The following is a 17,380-nucleotide window of genomic DNA, read 5'->3' as shown; positions in this document are numbered from 1 at the left end:
CCAGGACATCACTGAGAGAAACAGGAAGAATTGAGACATGCAGTTTTTGAACTTCACATTAAACAGTAAATAGGAACAATATGAAAATGTTACAGGTGAGGTTACCTCCTGCAGAGCCTAGCCTATATAAAATATGTAAGGAATGCAACCTCCTGTAAGGATAAATATTTCAAAACCACTATTATTTTAAAATAAATGTGTTATTTTAGCCTAGTTATTCTCACTGGCCATGTTTTAACCCAAAAAGCCCTGGTATTTAACAAGAAAGAAGACATGCATGTGGCTTGCATTAAACACCTCGACAAGCATTCCTACAGGCAGACAGCAAAAGACAATTTCTCTAACAAGCTGCTTTGCAGTAGAGAATTGACACATTTTTGAACAGCATCAGCTTTCTCATTTCATTTATGAAACTACAACAGAGCAAAAGCTGTCATTTTTTTTCATTTTGATAGAAAGGCACAACCCTACACTATTTAAAAGCAGAAGAGCAGAAAGATGTTATCTGGATCACTACAGTAAAATCAACACAGGACAATTACACCTTCCAGCATGCTGGACTCAGGATGCCCAAGACACAGAATACCACCACTGCAAATAGTCCATATGCAGTGTAATGCCAGGGTGCCTCAAGTCTGACTGACTCCTTTTGTAGTGTTTCACATGGTCCTGGTTTTGGCTGGGATAGACCTAATTTTCTTCTTAATAGGTGGTACTGTGCTGTGCTCTGAACTTCATTACATTACTGTTGTTAATACTGATGTTTTAGTTTTGTCAAGTAGTGCTTATTCTAGGCCAACGACTTTTCAGTGTCTCATACTCTGCTAGTGAGTGATAAGCCATGAGGAGGAGAAGTAACAGTAGTGAATGCATCTTCTGGGCTAAGTCATGCCTGAGAAACAAAACTTACTTTAAGTAGAAATACAGAAAGGAAACACCAGGGTTTCCCAGTATTTTTTTTTAAAAATCTTTTACAACTTATTTTCCCTGATAGAATACTACTAGTTAGCTATGAAATACTCCAAACAGATAATGGGATTCTGTAGGAATAACTTTAAAATTGTACAGCTATACTATGTGTAAATCTACATGCTAGAACACTACCACAGTTTTTGGAAGAACAGGTGTAACAAGTAAACTAGCTCAACATAATGATCCTAGAGATAAAAGTCTACCACTCCTACTTGTACTGAGTAATTCCAATGGATCCACACTGGAGCTCATAATTTCAAAAGCCCTGCTTTAGACAACTCCAACTGACTCCACAAAAGAGTTCTGCTACATGTATGAAGATATGGCAGAATCCAGCTGTCTACTTACATAGAAAAAATAAAATCAAAATTGTGTTATGTACACATAAATGCATTTCAGAAACAATAAGGTACTACAATCATCTTTATTATTTTAAAAACAGTTTTATTCTGTATATTTAGAAACGTGTAATTTTAATAACTGCAGAGAAAAAAAAAATCAGCCACACCTGAATAGCTAATAACTCATTAACAGAATGCAGTGGTATATTATCTAAACAGTAGTAGTGCCATTGTGCCGTAATAAATTGTCTATTAGTAAAAAAATACATTTCAGGGCACATAGTACAGCATCCTTATGACAAATTACAGTAGGGATACTTTTCAAGAATTTAATCAAAGTAGAGAATTCCAAGTTATATTCTTTAAATGCAGCACTTTAAAAGGTAACAACTTTGTGCATTTTTAAAAAATGTCCTCGTTCGTATATTGTAGAAATGCTGCTTTATTGCTGCAGATGTCAAAGTTCAAGGCTCAAAAGGTATGAGAATACAAAGATATCCTTAAGAAACTTTGTTTGTTTTTATATATATTTATATATATAAAAAGGTAAAGCTTATAAAAGTTAATTTACAAACCAAAAACAAAAGTGGTATGCACGCGTTATATACAAGCAGTCTATAACATCTATAAATTTTCAAATGCATAGCAGAAAACATACCATCATTTTCTTCTGGTTCTCTTCTGGCTGATGAACACAAACAATGCTCATTCTCTAAACCAAACTCACAATCGTTTGATGTTGTCCCCCCCCCCCCCCAGTCTCTCATGATATAATATCTAAGTAAGCACAAAAGCCATACAAACTTAATACAGAGAACTATGAGAGCTAAGACTATTAAAAACATGAGGGTAAGGCATCCCTGCTGGTTAATAGGTCTGTAATAATGTGGTTAATTTACAAATCCACAGAGGCAACTGAACCATAGTCAACCCACATGCTTTTCCCCCTCCCCCCTGTTCTCAGGACAATGTTTCCATATACAGCAAGTAGATGTGTTTGCATTACCTCTCAGCAGAGGAAAACATCTAAACTGTGCTACCCCCAGCTGACTGCCATTTCATTGGACATGTACACCAAAAGTCATTTAAAAACCAGAGACCAAAAGGTAGTCTTGTGAGTTAAAAACACACAGTCGCAAAAACGCAGGCCAAAATCTGTGTTTTCGACACCGGAGTATGAAACAAGTTTAGTTCCTCTGTGTATAGTTTCTCATTGGTACTTTCAGATAACAACAAAATACTAGTAGTGTCCTTTAACAGAAAAAAAAAGGAAAAAAAAAAAAAAAGAAGAAAAAAAACCAAAAAACCCAACACACAAGAACAACCAAACCATACAGAACCTGCAAAACCCCCACCTTGTTCCCCCTGTACACTCCCTGCTTGTGGCATGTATTGTGACCATGGTTCAAAGAGTGTACTTGCTAATTCATTGTTAGTTAAAGCAAGATGCTTAAACACTAAGATCCATTATCACTTATAGAACAGTTAATACTTGATAGAGTGGTTCAGTTTATGTGTAAGGTCCATCTCAGTTTCACATTATTTACTCAGTCAGCTAACTATATTTAGAAGTGGTCAATTAGGACTGAGACACAGTTTGCTCCAACAAGATAGTTTGGATCCCCGGGAAGAGACTTGTTCTGCCAGGTTTTGGGGTCACCTGTGGGAGGAAAACACAATGCTGGTGTTTAGTATCTGCTGTCACACAGTGTACATCTTGAAACAACCAAGCTTTTGGACAGGAGCTTTTAAGTTCTGAAGCAACACCTCTTTTGGTTTTTTATGGTTTTTTTTTTTCCCTTTGTTGCTGTTTTGTTTGGTGGTTTAAAAAACCCTGCACTTTGCACATTATTAATTAAAAAATATCCCTTCATTTTCACATCACATAGGATAGGTCAGTTATTCAAAACAGATGCTGTGGCACTAAGGAACTGTTAAATGTAAGTCATACTACTCTAGAGAACCAACACATTTTCCATTTGAGACTTGTTAACAGTGAATCAGGTGTTCACTGGCTCCTTCCCAAATTACCAGTGACAAAAAAAAAAGATGTTTTAAAAGCTAATGTGGGTAAGATGCATTTGAAGTGTCTTGGAACAGTTCTGAACACAGATGAGGCAAATCAGAAGTCATGTTGTAACTAAGCACTATGACACATTGGTAGTTTTATTTTCTCTGATGAAAATGATTATAGACAGGATTGTAGCCATTTTGCAGCTACATCCAGTATATGTGTTTAAAAGCAAGAAATACTAAAGGGGATTCCAGTTAACTGTTATATAAAAAATCTTTACAACCGATCTACTCATGGTCAAAGGTTCTGGGTAACAATCTGTTACAACAGAATGTCATCAGCTGCCATCTCACCAGATCAAAGGTTACATTCCATCTGCACAATTGTCTCTTAAGTGGAGATAGTATTCTTCATTTACCCACCTAAAATCACTACCAAATGTTGCCACTACACAACAGGTGTGATCATCTCACTACAGTAGAAAGTGAAAAATGCACTTAAGTACTCTTAAGCCTTTCAGATAAATGACATTAAATACCTTGGCCAAATAAATCTGCCTTGAGAGATGTGTAACAAGCTAAAGAACCCAGTCACACACCTGAGCAAACACGTGAGACCTCTGTATTAAGTGAGAACGATACAAATTCCATGTAATTTTCTTGAAGAACTCATGAAAACAAAATGAAGTACACAATGCACTGAGTGATGGCAACATCTAACGTGACAAAGAATAGAAGTGGCTGGTGTATAGTCAGAGAATACAAACAAATTTACTGCAACCAGCTGAGATTGCTTATTTCAGTCAAAAAACCTCAATAATGCTGGAGAATTTTTTCCTTTTATAGATTCAGGAAATTCCATTCAAAATTCATATGACCAAATGTATTAGAAGAGTAGAACAGGACTGTAAGACGGTCAGGTCCTAGTCTTGCACATGAGACAGGCAGACTTGTTTCCAATCTTTCCTTCTAAATACATAGTAAGGATACATAGCTATTGAGGATGTTTTTCCCGTATTTTCCCATACAACTGCTTTGAAAAGGAAAATAAAGAGATCACTCAGTATTTTTTATGTTCTAATCAGTGTGGCCATAAAAGGCAACTTTTTTTCCCACTCAGCTTTAATACCAGAATCAGTTAAGCTTTTGAAGGGGTTTAACAGTAAAATACCAATGTATGAAGCTTAAATGTGGCAGAAAGGATGTTAGTAAGTGCAAATGAATGTCACTTTTAGGACAGAACATGGATACATTGAGAAAAGATGAGGTAGAGCAGACGACTGAAGAGAGAAAAACCCCAGAATTGTATAAATTGTTATAATAAAGCCACCCCAAGAATCAGAGTCCCATAACCAACTAATTTAGAAAGAGAGAAAACAATTATTTATTTAAGACACAGTATGGTCTACTTACATATCATAAGACAGAATTGCCTAATTTTTAAGTTTGTCTCAAAAGAGCAATGTTATGATATACATCCCATTTCAGATTAACAGAATGTGGTGTTATATTTACAGTACAGAAAGTGTTAGGGTTTAAATATACACGCTCTTGCTTTCACCCACACATGCGCGCACACACACATCCCACTTTGGAAAGGGAGGAAAATGTCTCAGTAACTTCGGTTATTGTTTAGATAATTTGAGTCCTCTCCCTTCACTTCAAGTAAGTTCATGAACAGGTGCTATTAGTTACAAAGGAAGTGCTGTGTTGTTTTTGTACATAGTTGTCATATCTTTTGGGACCCTATCGTTTATGAGCCTGTCTTTTAACGCTGCCATGTATACACACATTGTTAAATAGATGCATGCAACACATGCATAGAATAGCTTATAAAAAACAACTAAAAATTATTGCCATTAATACCTCTAGATTATTGATTCCCCATGAAGGGGATTGATGCTTCAATCTTTCAAAGCATCAGTGCTTTGGTGTTGACAGTGATAGATACATTAGTGACAGAAGATATGCATACATGGTGGCTTAAATGCTGTATACAGAAATACATTTTTCACTCAGTACTCAGATCACATGTGCACATTAGTGGCTTGAACCTTCCACCATAAATTTTGAAAGTAGCTGAATAAAACCTTAAGATTTTCTCCCCAGATGTGCAAACATTCCTTTTAAAATCTCTGTAACCTCATAGCCGTTTCATGAAATTGCTTGAAACTTGCCCAAATTCTCAATTAGGGTCCTCACTGACAATTTCAGTCAATACATTCTCTCCCTCATCCCAGAAAGCCACAGTGAGGTAAAAATGAACAGGTAAATAAAATTGCAACCTAGTTGCAACTTTTACTATCAACCAGAGACTTCTGGATAAAGGCAGTAGAGGAGAGATAGGCAGGAGCAAGCAAGAAAAGTCTTTTGGAGAATCAGCTACATTAGAATAAATTGTAAATGATTTTACTGAACACTATAGTTTTCTTAAATGACCCAACTGTTAGCATCAACTTGCACACATGGAAACAGTTAACAAGCGTTAAATCATGATTTATGAGCATGCAGATTGTTAAGATTTGCCAGAGTCCTATATGGTTAATTAAGCAACAGACAAACACCAGTTATGTTACAAAGGCCAATCAGAGGTACATATTCATTTCCTCTCAATTTTAGTGCGACTATCATTTCAAGTGTATTCAGCTATAGCAGTCCTCAAGAAAGAAGACAGAATAGAAAAATACGGTAATATTTAATAGACTAGAGATATTACTCTTTTTCTGCTATCATGGTTCTAGCTATGAATTTGCACCATGAGTAAATGTAAGAAAGACATTTGTAATGAAAGTGAGATGGGAGAGTTTGACACAAATACAATGATTGAGGTTTTATATTACACAGCATCACCTTTAGCCAAAATAACTTAAATTATACGATAGCACCCAAAAGCCCCAAAAGGACAGAGGGAGGACAGCATACCCGACGAGGAGTCGGAGGATTTTAGAGCAAAAGACCAACCATCAGGGGTCATAGACGCACAGTGTGGCAGGCGCAGCTCCACTGGCTTCAGGAATTTTAGTCCATGAGGCCCACACATTACCAAGGGGCTAAGAAGTGTTTCACCTAGAGTTAAGAGAAAGAAAAATCTGCTATTAGATTTTATTATTGATTTTTCTTGATATACATTCAAAGTATTACACAACTACACTGCAGAGATACTCAGTAACTCAACTGAGAGAAAAATATGAACATTTAGACCTGTCAGTAAAGAAAAGCACAAGATTGTTTCTCACTCAAGTGACTTTTCAGTAGAACACACTATAATCTCAAAATGAAAAATATGAAGCATAATAAAGTTATTTTCATTTTCTGTTGTGTTCTTGTTAGAAAATAATTGTATTAAATAACAGAACAGTGTACAGTGCCAGCTGTTACCTTTCTCTTTATCCAAAGGTGGAAGTATACTGTTGTCTCTGCAGACTTTAAAATATATTTCTTGCTCTATTCCCTCTGGAATGGCTCCTTGTGGTATAATAATACTAACTCCAGTCTCTATGGAGCTCAATACACCACCATTGCTGTTAAACACGCCTCTTGCTGTGGCTACAACAGTGTGTCCATCTTCCTCCTCCTCATCCTCAAGTGCTGTAGGACTGAAAAGACAGAAAGCCTAGCAGTTTTATCAGTATTTCCTTCCTGAAACTGTGTCAAAAAAAACCCCAACTCCACCCAACAAAACCCCAAAACAAAGAAAGAAACCCCCTAACAACCAACCACAAACAAAAAACCACCAAATGTCACAAACTCTGAAAACATTCAGCAAGTAGTTAAAGCAAGAATTCAGACCACCTGAATCTTGTGTTTCCAACTGCCTGCTTCTGGCATTATATGGAAAGAGCTTACCCCAGCTACACACTTCAGCTTCATAAAAATAAATGCAATTAACATCAGAAAGTTTATTTTTTGTCCCCAAACCCTATTCTAACTTTAATACCATAAAAACTAGTAATGCTTATTCAAGTCAAACTGAACCATTATATATATACACACACATATATACATATATAAAACAAAGCTTGTAAAAAAAAAAAAAAAAAAAAAAAAAAAAAAAAAAAGAGACACAAATTTTTCCAGGTTGCCAGGCTGTAACTAAAGAGAAACTTGTAACTTCAAGGTACCTTGATAAAGTTTTCAGAAAAGTTTCTAAAGAATTTCACTCAAAGAACCAGTAATTTCAAAATGTAGAACTACATAGCATAACACATTTCTCAGGTGCTTAACAACAAATGAGACAAACAGCAAAATTTTAAGTCTGGTTCATGCATTATTATTATCTTGAAATAAAATATTAATAAAACACTGTCCTGCAAATACAAGTGAAAAGAATTTAATAAGTCAGCAAATAGCTTAAGATCGTAACAGTATCTGTTGCTCTTGACATAACTCTTAGAAGTTAAAGCATATTAGGCAAGCACGAGCTGCAATTAAGCAGCTGCTGGTTTATCTCACACTAAAGAGGACCAATATAAAACTGCAAAAGTTGCTTTCTCTTTTCACAAGTATTTTAGAGTATCCCTTATGCTCGCATACCATGAGCTCTCTCTAAGCACACAGTGAATACAATTTGGTGCAATAGCTATCCTTAGAAGTTAATTCCATCTTCTGGAAATAAATTGTGAGGACAAATGATTACTATCTACCAGAAAATGTGTAACTTAGTATGACAAATAGGAAACAAAGCCATGTCACTTTCTAAAAACAGCATGCAAGACAGTACAGGGACATAGGACACATTTTAAGTATCTATCCTTTGGCAGAATTTAGAATCAGTATCAATCTTTCAACTATAACATCAACATAAATTGGAAGCTGAATAAAAAAGCTGTATTTTTCCCAGGTTTCACAGATGAGCTATAGATGTACAAGTGGAAAGAGAAGGAGCAGCAGCTTACCTTACAGGAATGGCTTTAGGCACAGCATTAACATTATTTGGTTGATATTTAGGCTTGTCGACCTGTACAGCATAGGTGTCCATTCCACTCTCAAAGTCGGGAGGTTGCGATGAGCTGTGTGCTTTCAAAATCGGTTGAGGAGAATTTGAAGATTTTGATGGCAACTCTGGTTTATGCTGAGCTTCATTTGGCAAGAGATTATGGTTGAATTTGGGACTTTCAAACTTGCGCTCAAAGGGCCTTGCAGCGCTCGTGTAAGGTTTGGTTGTGAAGCGGTTGTAGGAAGGAGTGACTGTTTTCTGAATCTGCTCAGTTCCATTAACAGGGCCTTTGTCAGGGAAGCTTTTCTGAGGGTAAAAAGTGGACTGCACAGTGTCCTCTCTAGAGGATCTGAAAATTGCTGACTTATTCTGAGGTGGAGGAGGGTCAGACACAGAGTTAACTGCAATGAAAATGAAAATACCAGAACTTGTCAGTAACCACCAGAAATGTCTAGTCACGTATACTGTGGCATAAGAACACATTTTAGCCAATTCTTAATCCTCAGTACAAAATTTTTACAGGTTCAGCTTAGCTCTTTTAGATCATCTGTCCTCCTATTGCATTTTGTATGTTCAGGCAACTTATCTAACATTTCATTAAACATGTTGGAGACAATGGTATGACCTTTCAATAAAAAAGTTAGACTAATTTATATCACAATCAAACCCCCAGAAAACCAGTACTGAAATACCATTGTGTACTTGCACAAACAAGAAAAATCAATTGAACTGGGCAATCCCCACAATGTGAAAGTGAAAATAACTTTTTCTCTAGTTTTTAGAAGCCTACAAATATTACTCATGTCAAAAGAATTCCCAAAAAGCACGGGGAATTTTACTTCATCTTTGCTGAGACAACTGAGAGAGCTACAGGTGCTACTAATACCTGGAAGCTACCTTTCAGACAGAATCACAAAATAATTTCATAAAACTCAATCTCACTACAGTAAAAAACTATTTTCAATAATAATTCTTCCACCTTTTAGTTAGAGAACAACATAGTTACCCGTGTAGACATGCCGAAGCAACTGCACAAGCACCTAACAAGCAATAGCTGTTCCCACAAAGGTCAGCTTTGTAACTGCTCACCTTCAGAAAGTGCAGGCTTGTGGTGTGCTGGGAGAGACAGGACAGGACTATTAATTGACTGTGGCTGTGTGTACTGGACTGAAGGAGCAGGAGGAGGAGTTGTAACTTGAGGGATTGGCTCATAGCGTTTTTCACCAACAGGTCTATCCATTGATTCAGTATCAGTTGGTTTCCCCCTGTTGAAATAGAATTAAATAAACAAACATTTGACTGTTTGGTTTCCTTATGGCTCCTGCATTCACTGCTATTTTTTGTCTTCTATGATGACCTGATTTCCATCTCTTCCTATAAACATTAAAACATTATTTTCTTGAATAGGCTGTCTCAAGTATAAAAACATTTATTGATAAGCACAAGAGATTCAGACAACATTGACCTTTAGAAGATTAGTAACACAAACCAAGGCAAACAAAAGGCAGATGACATTTCAGGTGTATTTGCATAATTGCCTACTAGATCTTAATTTTTGAACTTTATTTGGAGTAATTTCAATGAAAGAGTGTTCTCTAATTTCATGGGTCTTCAAAGTAAAAATGTAAATCCACTTCTTTTTGGGGTTGTTTTTGAAAAGCATAATTAGCCAACAGGACAACGGACTCTAGTATAACTTCTTTAAATACACCTCATATTTGAACAATGCCATCTTAATTAGAAATGTAATCAGCTTAAGCTTCACTAGCTTTATGTGCATAGGGTATGTAACTTTAGAATCTTATTTTCAAAACATTTTTCTTATGCTAGAAATATTTAGCCACAAGCTTATTTCAGAAAATGATTGATTTCACAAACACCTGTAATTTTGGACTGCAATATATTTATTGCACTTACTTCCAGAATTTGTGTATTTCAAATTTTAAAGTGCACATAATGCCCGTGATGAAATGTAACAGTGAGAGGACACCTGAAAACATCCTCACATCAACAACAGTCTTACCACTTGATGTTCCTTTTCAAGTAGTCATAGCTAGTGTAAGAGCCAAGAAATCTAGGTGATGGCAAAGCAACAGCAATAGAAGAATGAAAGAAAATAGTCATTCTATCTTGAGCATATTATTTCTTCACACTTTTTATGTTAGTCCTAGCAGCTTCCATATGACAAGGTTGTTGAAACAAAGAGACACTATTCACAGAGAGGTTTCTGACAAAACCTTTATCGTATGCATATGTACAATGATCACATACTACGTTCAATATGAGATTTGGTCAGTGAATTAGGAGGTAGTCAAGATCTTGTATTGGCAGATACTAAAAGTAAGAATGAGATTACACTAAGCCATTTGTTACAATCTGTATAAACAAAGTTAGCCAATGCATTGAAAGAAATAGACAAAGTATAAATCCCATATTCTAACAATCTCTCAGTTGTTTGAAACAACTTCTTCAGTCATAACATACACAGAATGACAGTAGTTTTGTATTGTACTGTTTCCTAAATTATGAAAATAAACCCCCAACAAAATAAGAGAGTAAAATAATTTGTAGTGGCAGAAATATGTAGTGTCACCATACTTCCTCAGTGGCAAAGAACTTTACATAATTTGATGCTTCACATTAATATTTAACACTAAGAAAGTTGTAGCTATTGCTCATGAATAAATAAAATCTGTCCTCTGTACCCAGAATACATTATACGGATTATTCAGAAGCAAGAGATTGCATAATCAACAGTTCCTGCATAATCCAAATTTAGTCCTGTTTATTTTTAGGAGAGTTTATTCACAGAATAGCAATTACCATAGAAATTCACTGGGAAAAAAAGATTAATACTGAGCAAGTAACAGGAACAATGTGGAAGCTGGTGGAAGGACAGTCCTAAATACGAATGCTTTCTCAAGGCAGCAGTTGGTTTGCGTTTCCACACAAGGATACTGCGGTGTACTAGAGGCAGCCCTGTCCAACTGAGCAGCATTCTTGTTTATCTCTTCCCATTTACATTAATATTTTAGTATTTGTCTATTTGCACTGGACTACCCTGGGCAAATTTTCTTTCCCATGTCTGTCCCTTCCTGTTAAGGGTTACATTCTTTCACAAAGCAAAAGCACAACACATGTTTGTCCCACATGACACACAAAATTGTCAGCCTTAAAACCAGTATTATCTTACTCCTCTGTGGCAGTAAGAGGTCACCTTCCCACAAGTACAAGCCCTGAAGTTATACACTAACTCACAATCAAAACAAAACCACAACTGAATAGCCAAAGAATACAAGTGTCACAGCAGACAGAAGTGGTAGGTAGAAGTATGGAACAATCTCTCTCAACCATGAGCTGTTCTGCAGCAAAAATTCAACAGCTGTGTGTCTCATGCTTTTCACCACAACAACACTGCAGAATAACAAATGTACAATGAAAGCTTATGACACTCTCCACCTGAAGAATTTTACAATCCTCACAAATTACTTGATGAAAGCTCACAACGCTTCTCCCAAAGCATGACTTGCATTTTCAATGGCAACACAGTCCATGCCAACAGACCAAAATGGATCATCTGTGGGTAACGTTGGGTTTTGTATGTGAGAGAAGAATTTTCAAAATCACTGCAATGAGGCCAGTCAGGACAGTTTTCTTAGGTCTGTGCCTATGATGCCCAGAGAGCAGAACAGATAAACTCTCATCTTTCTACCAGAAGACACTGGGCAAGTGAAAAGGAAGGATAAGAAGCATCCCTGTCTGAGAATCAGAACTAGTTATAGATACCCAATACAGACTTCATTAGGAAAAAAAAGCGAAACCTTTAAAACCTATCAAGCTTTTTCAAATATTCCAATATTCTTTGTTCACAAAGACAGACATTGGAAGATCACAGACAATGATCAAACAAATAAGAACTGGATTCCCAAGTCCCAACTCAAATCCTTTAAGACAAGCACTGGAACATGGTGTATCAAGTACATGAAAGACACCTTGCACATATACTTAACATTATGAAACTTCAGCTAGCTAGTTTATTAATTCATTCTAAAGATCTCATTTACATTAAGGCTGCCAGATTTTCAGCTTCACCGGAACAGTCCATGTTTCAAGCAGGAATACAACCAAAGCCTTCAAAAACACCCAATTTTAAGGCTGCATGCAGCAAGCCAAGATAGCTTTTCACAGTAACAGCTACAAACATCTTGATACATTTTGAATCAAAATAAATTTAGGTAACTGTGGAGAGTATTCAAAAAGTTTGTGTAAGAATCCTCCAAAATAGCTAGCTCTTTACCTGAGCTAAATCTGTGTATGAACTTTCACACAATTTCTGTATCAAAATGTTCCAAATCAAGGAAGCAAAACAATACAGGAAACAGATGTTTCATCAACAGATTAAATTCTGGCCTCAGCAATATTCCCTAAAGGTTCAGTTTCCTAATGTCAAGCATGGCTAACGTGCACAAGAACAAATGCATGAAGAACCGGAATAAATCAAAACCTTTCCTTTGAAAGATGTGTAAGCACTACTGTATTAGACTAAGAAAATACTTTGTTATGTCCTGTAGATGATCATAAACAGAACACAATCAATGATCTTGATGAGGGGATTGAGAGCACCCCACCAGTAAGTTCACAGGTGACTCCAAATTAAGTGAGGGTGTTGATTTGCTGGAGGGTAGGAAAGCTCTGCAGAGGGATCTGGACAGGCTGGATCAGTGGACTGATGCCAACTGCATGAGGTTCAACAAGTCCAGGTGCCGGGTCCTGCCCTTGGCTCACACCAACCCCTGCAGTGCCACAGGCTGGGGCAGAGGGGCTGGAAAGCTGCAGAAGGCCCTGGAGGTGCTGGTCAGCAGCAGCTGAACATGAGCCAGGTGTGCCCAGGTGGCCAAGAAGGCCAATGGCACCTGGCCTGTACCAGCAATGCTGTGACAACAGGACCAGGGCAGTGATTGTCCCTCAGTACTGGGCACTGGTGAGGCCACACCGCGAGTACTGTGTCCAGTTCTGGGCCTCTCATAACAGGAAGGACACTGAGGTGCTGGAGCAGGTCCAGAGAAGGGCAACAGAGCTGGAGAAGGGTCTGGAACAAAAGTCTCGTGAGTTGCAGCTGAGGGAGCTTGGGGGGCTCAGCCTGGAGGAGGCTCAGGAGAGACATTATCAGTCTGCAACTCACTAAAAGGAGACTGTAGCCAGGTGGGGGTGAGCCTCTTCTCATGGGTAGGAAGTGACAGGACAAGAGAAAGTGACCTCAAATTGTGCCAGGGGAGTTTAGGTTGGATATTAGGAAATACTTCTTTACTGAAAGGGTTATCAGACATTGGAACAGGCTGCCCAGGGAACTGGAGAAGTCACCATCCCTGGAGGTGAAAAGATGTGTACATGTGGCACTTAGGGACTACTTTTAAGTGCTGGGTTATGGTTGGACTTGATCTTAGTGGTCTTTTCCAACCTCAAAAACTCTATGACTGTATGCTAGTAAGTAGTAAGTTAAAGTAACATGTTGGAAGCCCTGATACCTGCAAAAATGATTAATTTACCCAAATAAAAAGTTAAATTGTGGTGTTTTTAAACACCACATGTATGGTATGTGGTGTTTAAAACTAAACATTATGGTATGTGTTTTTAAACTAAAGCTACACCTAAACAGAGAAACAAGTCTTCATGAATACAAAATTTCATTTCACTACCACAAGTCCCTGGAACTCAATTGAACACAGGCAGAATTTCTGTTTTAGTACTATATGCGCCCCCTTCTTTTTCAAATAAAAAGAACCAAACAACCCAAACTTACTTAGAATAATTGCTGAAATTCAGCTGATTCTGTGAATGTATTGGTTTGGTGGGCTCAGAGTGATGGCTGGCAGGAACCTGCGCCGATGGCTTATTTTCAAAACTCCTGCGATCGAAGTAGGAGAGCTGCTTCCGGTAATACTCCTCATCCTCCTCAGGATCATAATGATTGGAACGCACAATATCTTCAGGTGGCTTCACTTGAGGTCTCTGTGGTTCTGGGGCCCTAACCAAGAATAATAATATACAGTTGCCTTGCCCAGTTGAACAAGCATAAGTACCCAAATTACAATTCTATTTCATAATCTAGCTAGTAATAAAGCAATGAATATGTAATTCTTATAACTGCACACCTTGCCTTTTTACCTACATTGCATGGAAATTAGATAGCTGTGACACACCATAAGGAAAGAAAATCCTTATTTCCCTTATACCTTGCCTTTTCCCTTTTGCTTTGCTTTCTAATTTATCTCAGTTAAAGATAGAAAAAAGTAGAACAGAGACATTTAATAAGTTTCTTCCTCAAAACCGCTGAGAAATCATCATATCTTTCCCCCACCTCCCAGCAACCATACCCATGAGAACAGACTTGATGCCCTGCTTTACTACTGACACACAAACCATACTGACACACTCCAACTCCTCTCTGCAGTTTTCAATTTGAAGCACTAAAATGTGTTTCTGAATCCTCTAAACTCATATTGAAAACTAAATTTAATCAGTTTTGCATCTACCTGTAGGTTGTTTTCTCATGCTCATACTGGCTTTGAGAAGTTGGTTTTGGACCACTCACACTTGCAAGTACAGGCTTAGGTGCTAGTTCTGGAGGCTGTAATGAAAAGCACAGAACATTCTCTTAAATTCCAACACTTAGATAAAGCACTTTATGATTAAGAAAACTAAGACTACCTTCCCTTACCCCAAAAGAAAAAACAAATACTAGGAAAAGAAGAATTAGAGGAGTTTTCAGTATAGCAAGACCCTGGCAGTGTTTCCACATGAAGTGTTCAACTTCTGCTTTTAAAACATACCACATTTAAGTTGCTAAAAGGCAGTATTTCACAAGCAGTAAAGCTTTTTTCTGAGACAGTATTTTACTTCTTGCAATGCAATCTCATTAAGCAATAAAGCAGGAACTAAAAAACTTAAATGACGTACCTTGACAGTTGATGTATCACTCGTATCCTTAATTTTTTCCAAAGATGGGGATCTTCTCCTTTCAAATATCTTAACCCTACTTCGCACAGACTGTGGTTTCATTGCTGGATCTTCTTCTTCCTCAGCTAGAGACGGTGGTGTAGGCAGTGGTTTACTGTTAGAAGGCAAAACTTCTGGTTTGGTTTGTGATGAAGGGGGAGGAGGAAGAGAAACACCTGAAGTGCTATGAGAAGGCTCATACTGTCCAGCTTTAGCATTATAAGCTTGAGGAGGACCTTGCTCATAGCCCCTTACATGTGGTTCAAAGTACTGCTTGGGTTCAGGAGATCGAGATATGGCTGACTGGTATGGCTGAGCTTCTGGTTTGTATCTACCATGGGTGTCATATCCAACCATGTGTTGATCTTCGTATCGCACTTGTGGTAAGCTGAAGTTTTTGGGTGCATGCTCATAGCGAGGTCTGCCGTCATAGCTCATTGCAGGGGGTTCCTCAAAACGAGGTTGTGCTGGGTAATAGCTGCGTTCTGTGCTCTCTTCTAGATTTTGTCTGGAATCAAGATCCCTAGGAGGCTGGTTTTCATAAACTGTCCTTGTTTGGTTATAGGGCTGTTTCTCCTCATAATATGTCCAGTGCTCCTCATAGGGAGGCACACGGTCATCATAATGTAGGCGAGGGTCATAACCACGGGAAAATTGATCTACATAGTTTGTAGAGTCATACCTATATGTTGACTGTTCATAATCCCTACTCGGTTGTTTTTCTGCATACTGAGCCTGGGATTCATAGATCAGATTTGGGTCTCTTTCCTGTCTCTGTACTGGGTGATTAATTGCTGGCTGTTTTAAGACATAGCTTTGTCTGGATGCTTCTTCATTAATGTATGGATCCTTTCGGTACACCTGTTAGAGAGAGAGACACTTCTCAGCTAAAATGAAGAGTAACTTCAGCTGCATTTGAAAGGTACTATTTTAAACAAACCCAAGCTTTAAATATTGGCTTTAATTTTGTTCAAAAGCAGAATAATTTGATGCAGATGTTTGCAACCAGAGGAAGCTGAACTTGGTGATTCAAGAGATCCCTTTTAGTCATACATTTAAGAAAAAACATGTAAGTAGATGAGAAGAGAAAGACAAAGGTAATAGCCTCATGTTTGGGGTTTGGTGTTCAGGGGGGCACACGCACTTTTTTTCAGAATGTGGAAAGAGTGGAAGTGAAATATATAAATATGCTAAGATAGTTCTAGCATTGCTGAAGAAGTATATAAAGTCACTCAACAAACTGGACTCAACTTCATGATCAACAATTTGGCATGATTTAAATTTTCGGGAAATAAGATTTTTCTCAAGGCCTCATTAACAGGAGAATGTTGACACTAAGAAAGTCATAAATAAGTAAAATCAAAATATAGAATGCAGCCTTGTAAAAAATGTCATGTTTTTGAGAAGTGAAAAGGATAGTTTGAAGCCATGCACACAAAACATTACATGATGCTTAGCAATTCAGATGAACTGGTTTTTGTAACCTGCATGATTCTCTTAGAAGAAAAAAAAATTAGAAGGAATTCTTCACATAAGGGCAAAACAAAGATCATGTGCTAGCTCAATGTATAGCAGGAAATCAGCACAACAATGTGGCACAGGTACCTTTGCTGGATCTATATGCGGCGATAAGGATGATGGCTCTTGCTCTCTTAGTACTACATGAGCTCCCTCAGTACTCGGTGTTCTTAAGGGGCCCGCTTGTGGTTGGTAAGAGTTGTAAGGAGCAGCAGTAGGCTCCTCCAGTCTGACATTAGTTAGGTTTACATTAGCATTTACTGCAGAGGCTGATGAGGTTGCAGGGTTTGATTCAGGCGACGGGGAAAGGTAAGGGACTGCAGGTGAGGCTTCTGCTTTCTGTGAAGTGTTTAAAATATTTTAAATATACTGCTATTGAATCAATGTATGACTTTTTGATTTATATTAAAATAATTTAAGTGATGCTCTGACCAATGCAGCTAGATGTAGAATGAAATGTACTGAAAGTATCATGCACTAGCACTTCCAGAAATTCATTAAGTTGAGGATTATAAAAGCAAAACATTTAATCAAAGTAGAATGGCACTTCAATCCCCCTCCTGTCAATGAGTCACTAAAACAGGCAGGGCAAGCTGATTCTCCA

At 37.6% G+C, this 17,380-nt stretch overlaps 1 protein-coding gene across 12 annotated transcripts in view; it reads right to left on the bottom strand.

Moving 5' to 3' along the window:
• Nucleotides 1-1,377: 1,377 nt before the first annotated feature.
• Nucleotides 1,378-17,380, bottom strand: part of TJP1 (tight junction protein 1) — a 190,353-nt gene continuing 174,350 nt past the window's right edge. For 3 of the 12 annotated variants that reach the window (XM_010390807.4, XM_039558020.1, XM_039558022.1), the window contains 10 exons: nt 16,864-17,115; nt 15,220-16,119; nt 14,796-14,890; nt 14,063-14,287; nt 10,286-10,336; nt 9,352-9,527; nt 8,222-8,663; nt 6,705-6,922; nt 6,249-6,392; nt 1,378-2,973 (listed from right to left, as the gene is read on the bottom strand). In XM_010390807.4, the coding sequence (XP_010389109.2) occupies nt 2,879-2,973; nt 6,249-6,392; nt 6,705-6,922; nt 8,222-8,663; nt 9,352-9,527; nt 10,286-10,336; nt 14,063-14,287; nt 14,796-14,890; nt 15,220-16,119; nt 16,864-17,115 (2,598 nt within the window). In that variant the 3' untranslated portion in view covers nt 1,378-2,878. The remainder of the gene's footprint in view (nt 2,974-6,248; nt 6,393-6,704; nt 6,923-8,221; nt 8,664-9,351; nt 9,528-10,285; nt 10,337-14,062; nt 14,288-14,795; nt 14,891-15,219; nt 16,120-16,863; nt 17,116-17,380) is intronic. The other 9 variants (XM_010390808.4, XM_039558021.1, XM_019280873.3 and 6 more) reach the window with 8 other exon arrangements.

This window comes from Corvus cornix, chromosome 10 (genome assembly GCF_000738735.6).
Source record: "Corvus cornix cornix isolate S_Up_H32 chromosome 10, ASM73873v5, whole genome shotgun sequence".
Taxonomy (NCBI): domain Eukaryota; kingdom Metazoa; phylum Chordata; class Aves; order Passeriformes; family Corvidae; genus Corvus; species Corvus cornix.
This window is presented reverse-complemented; position numbering and strand designations above follow the sequence as displayed.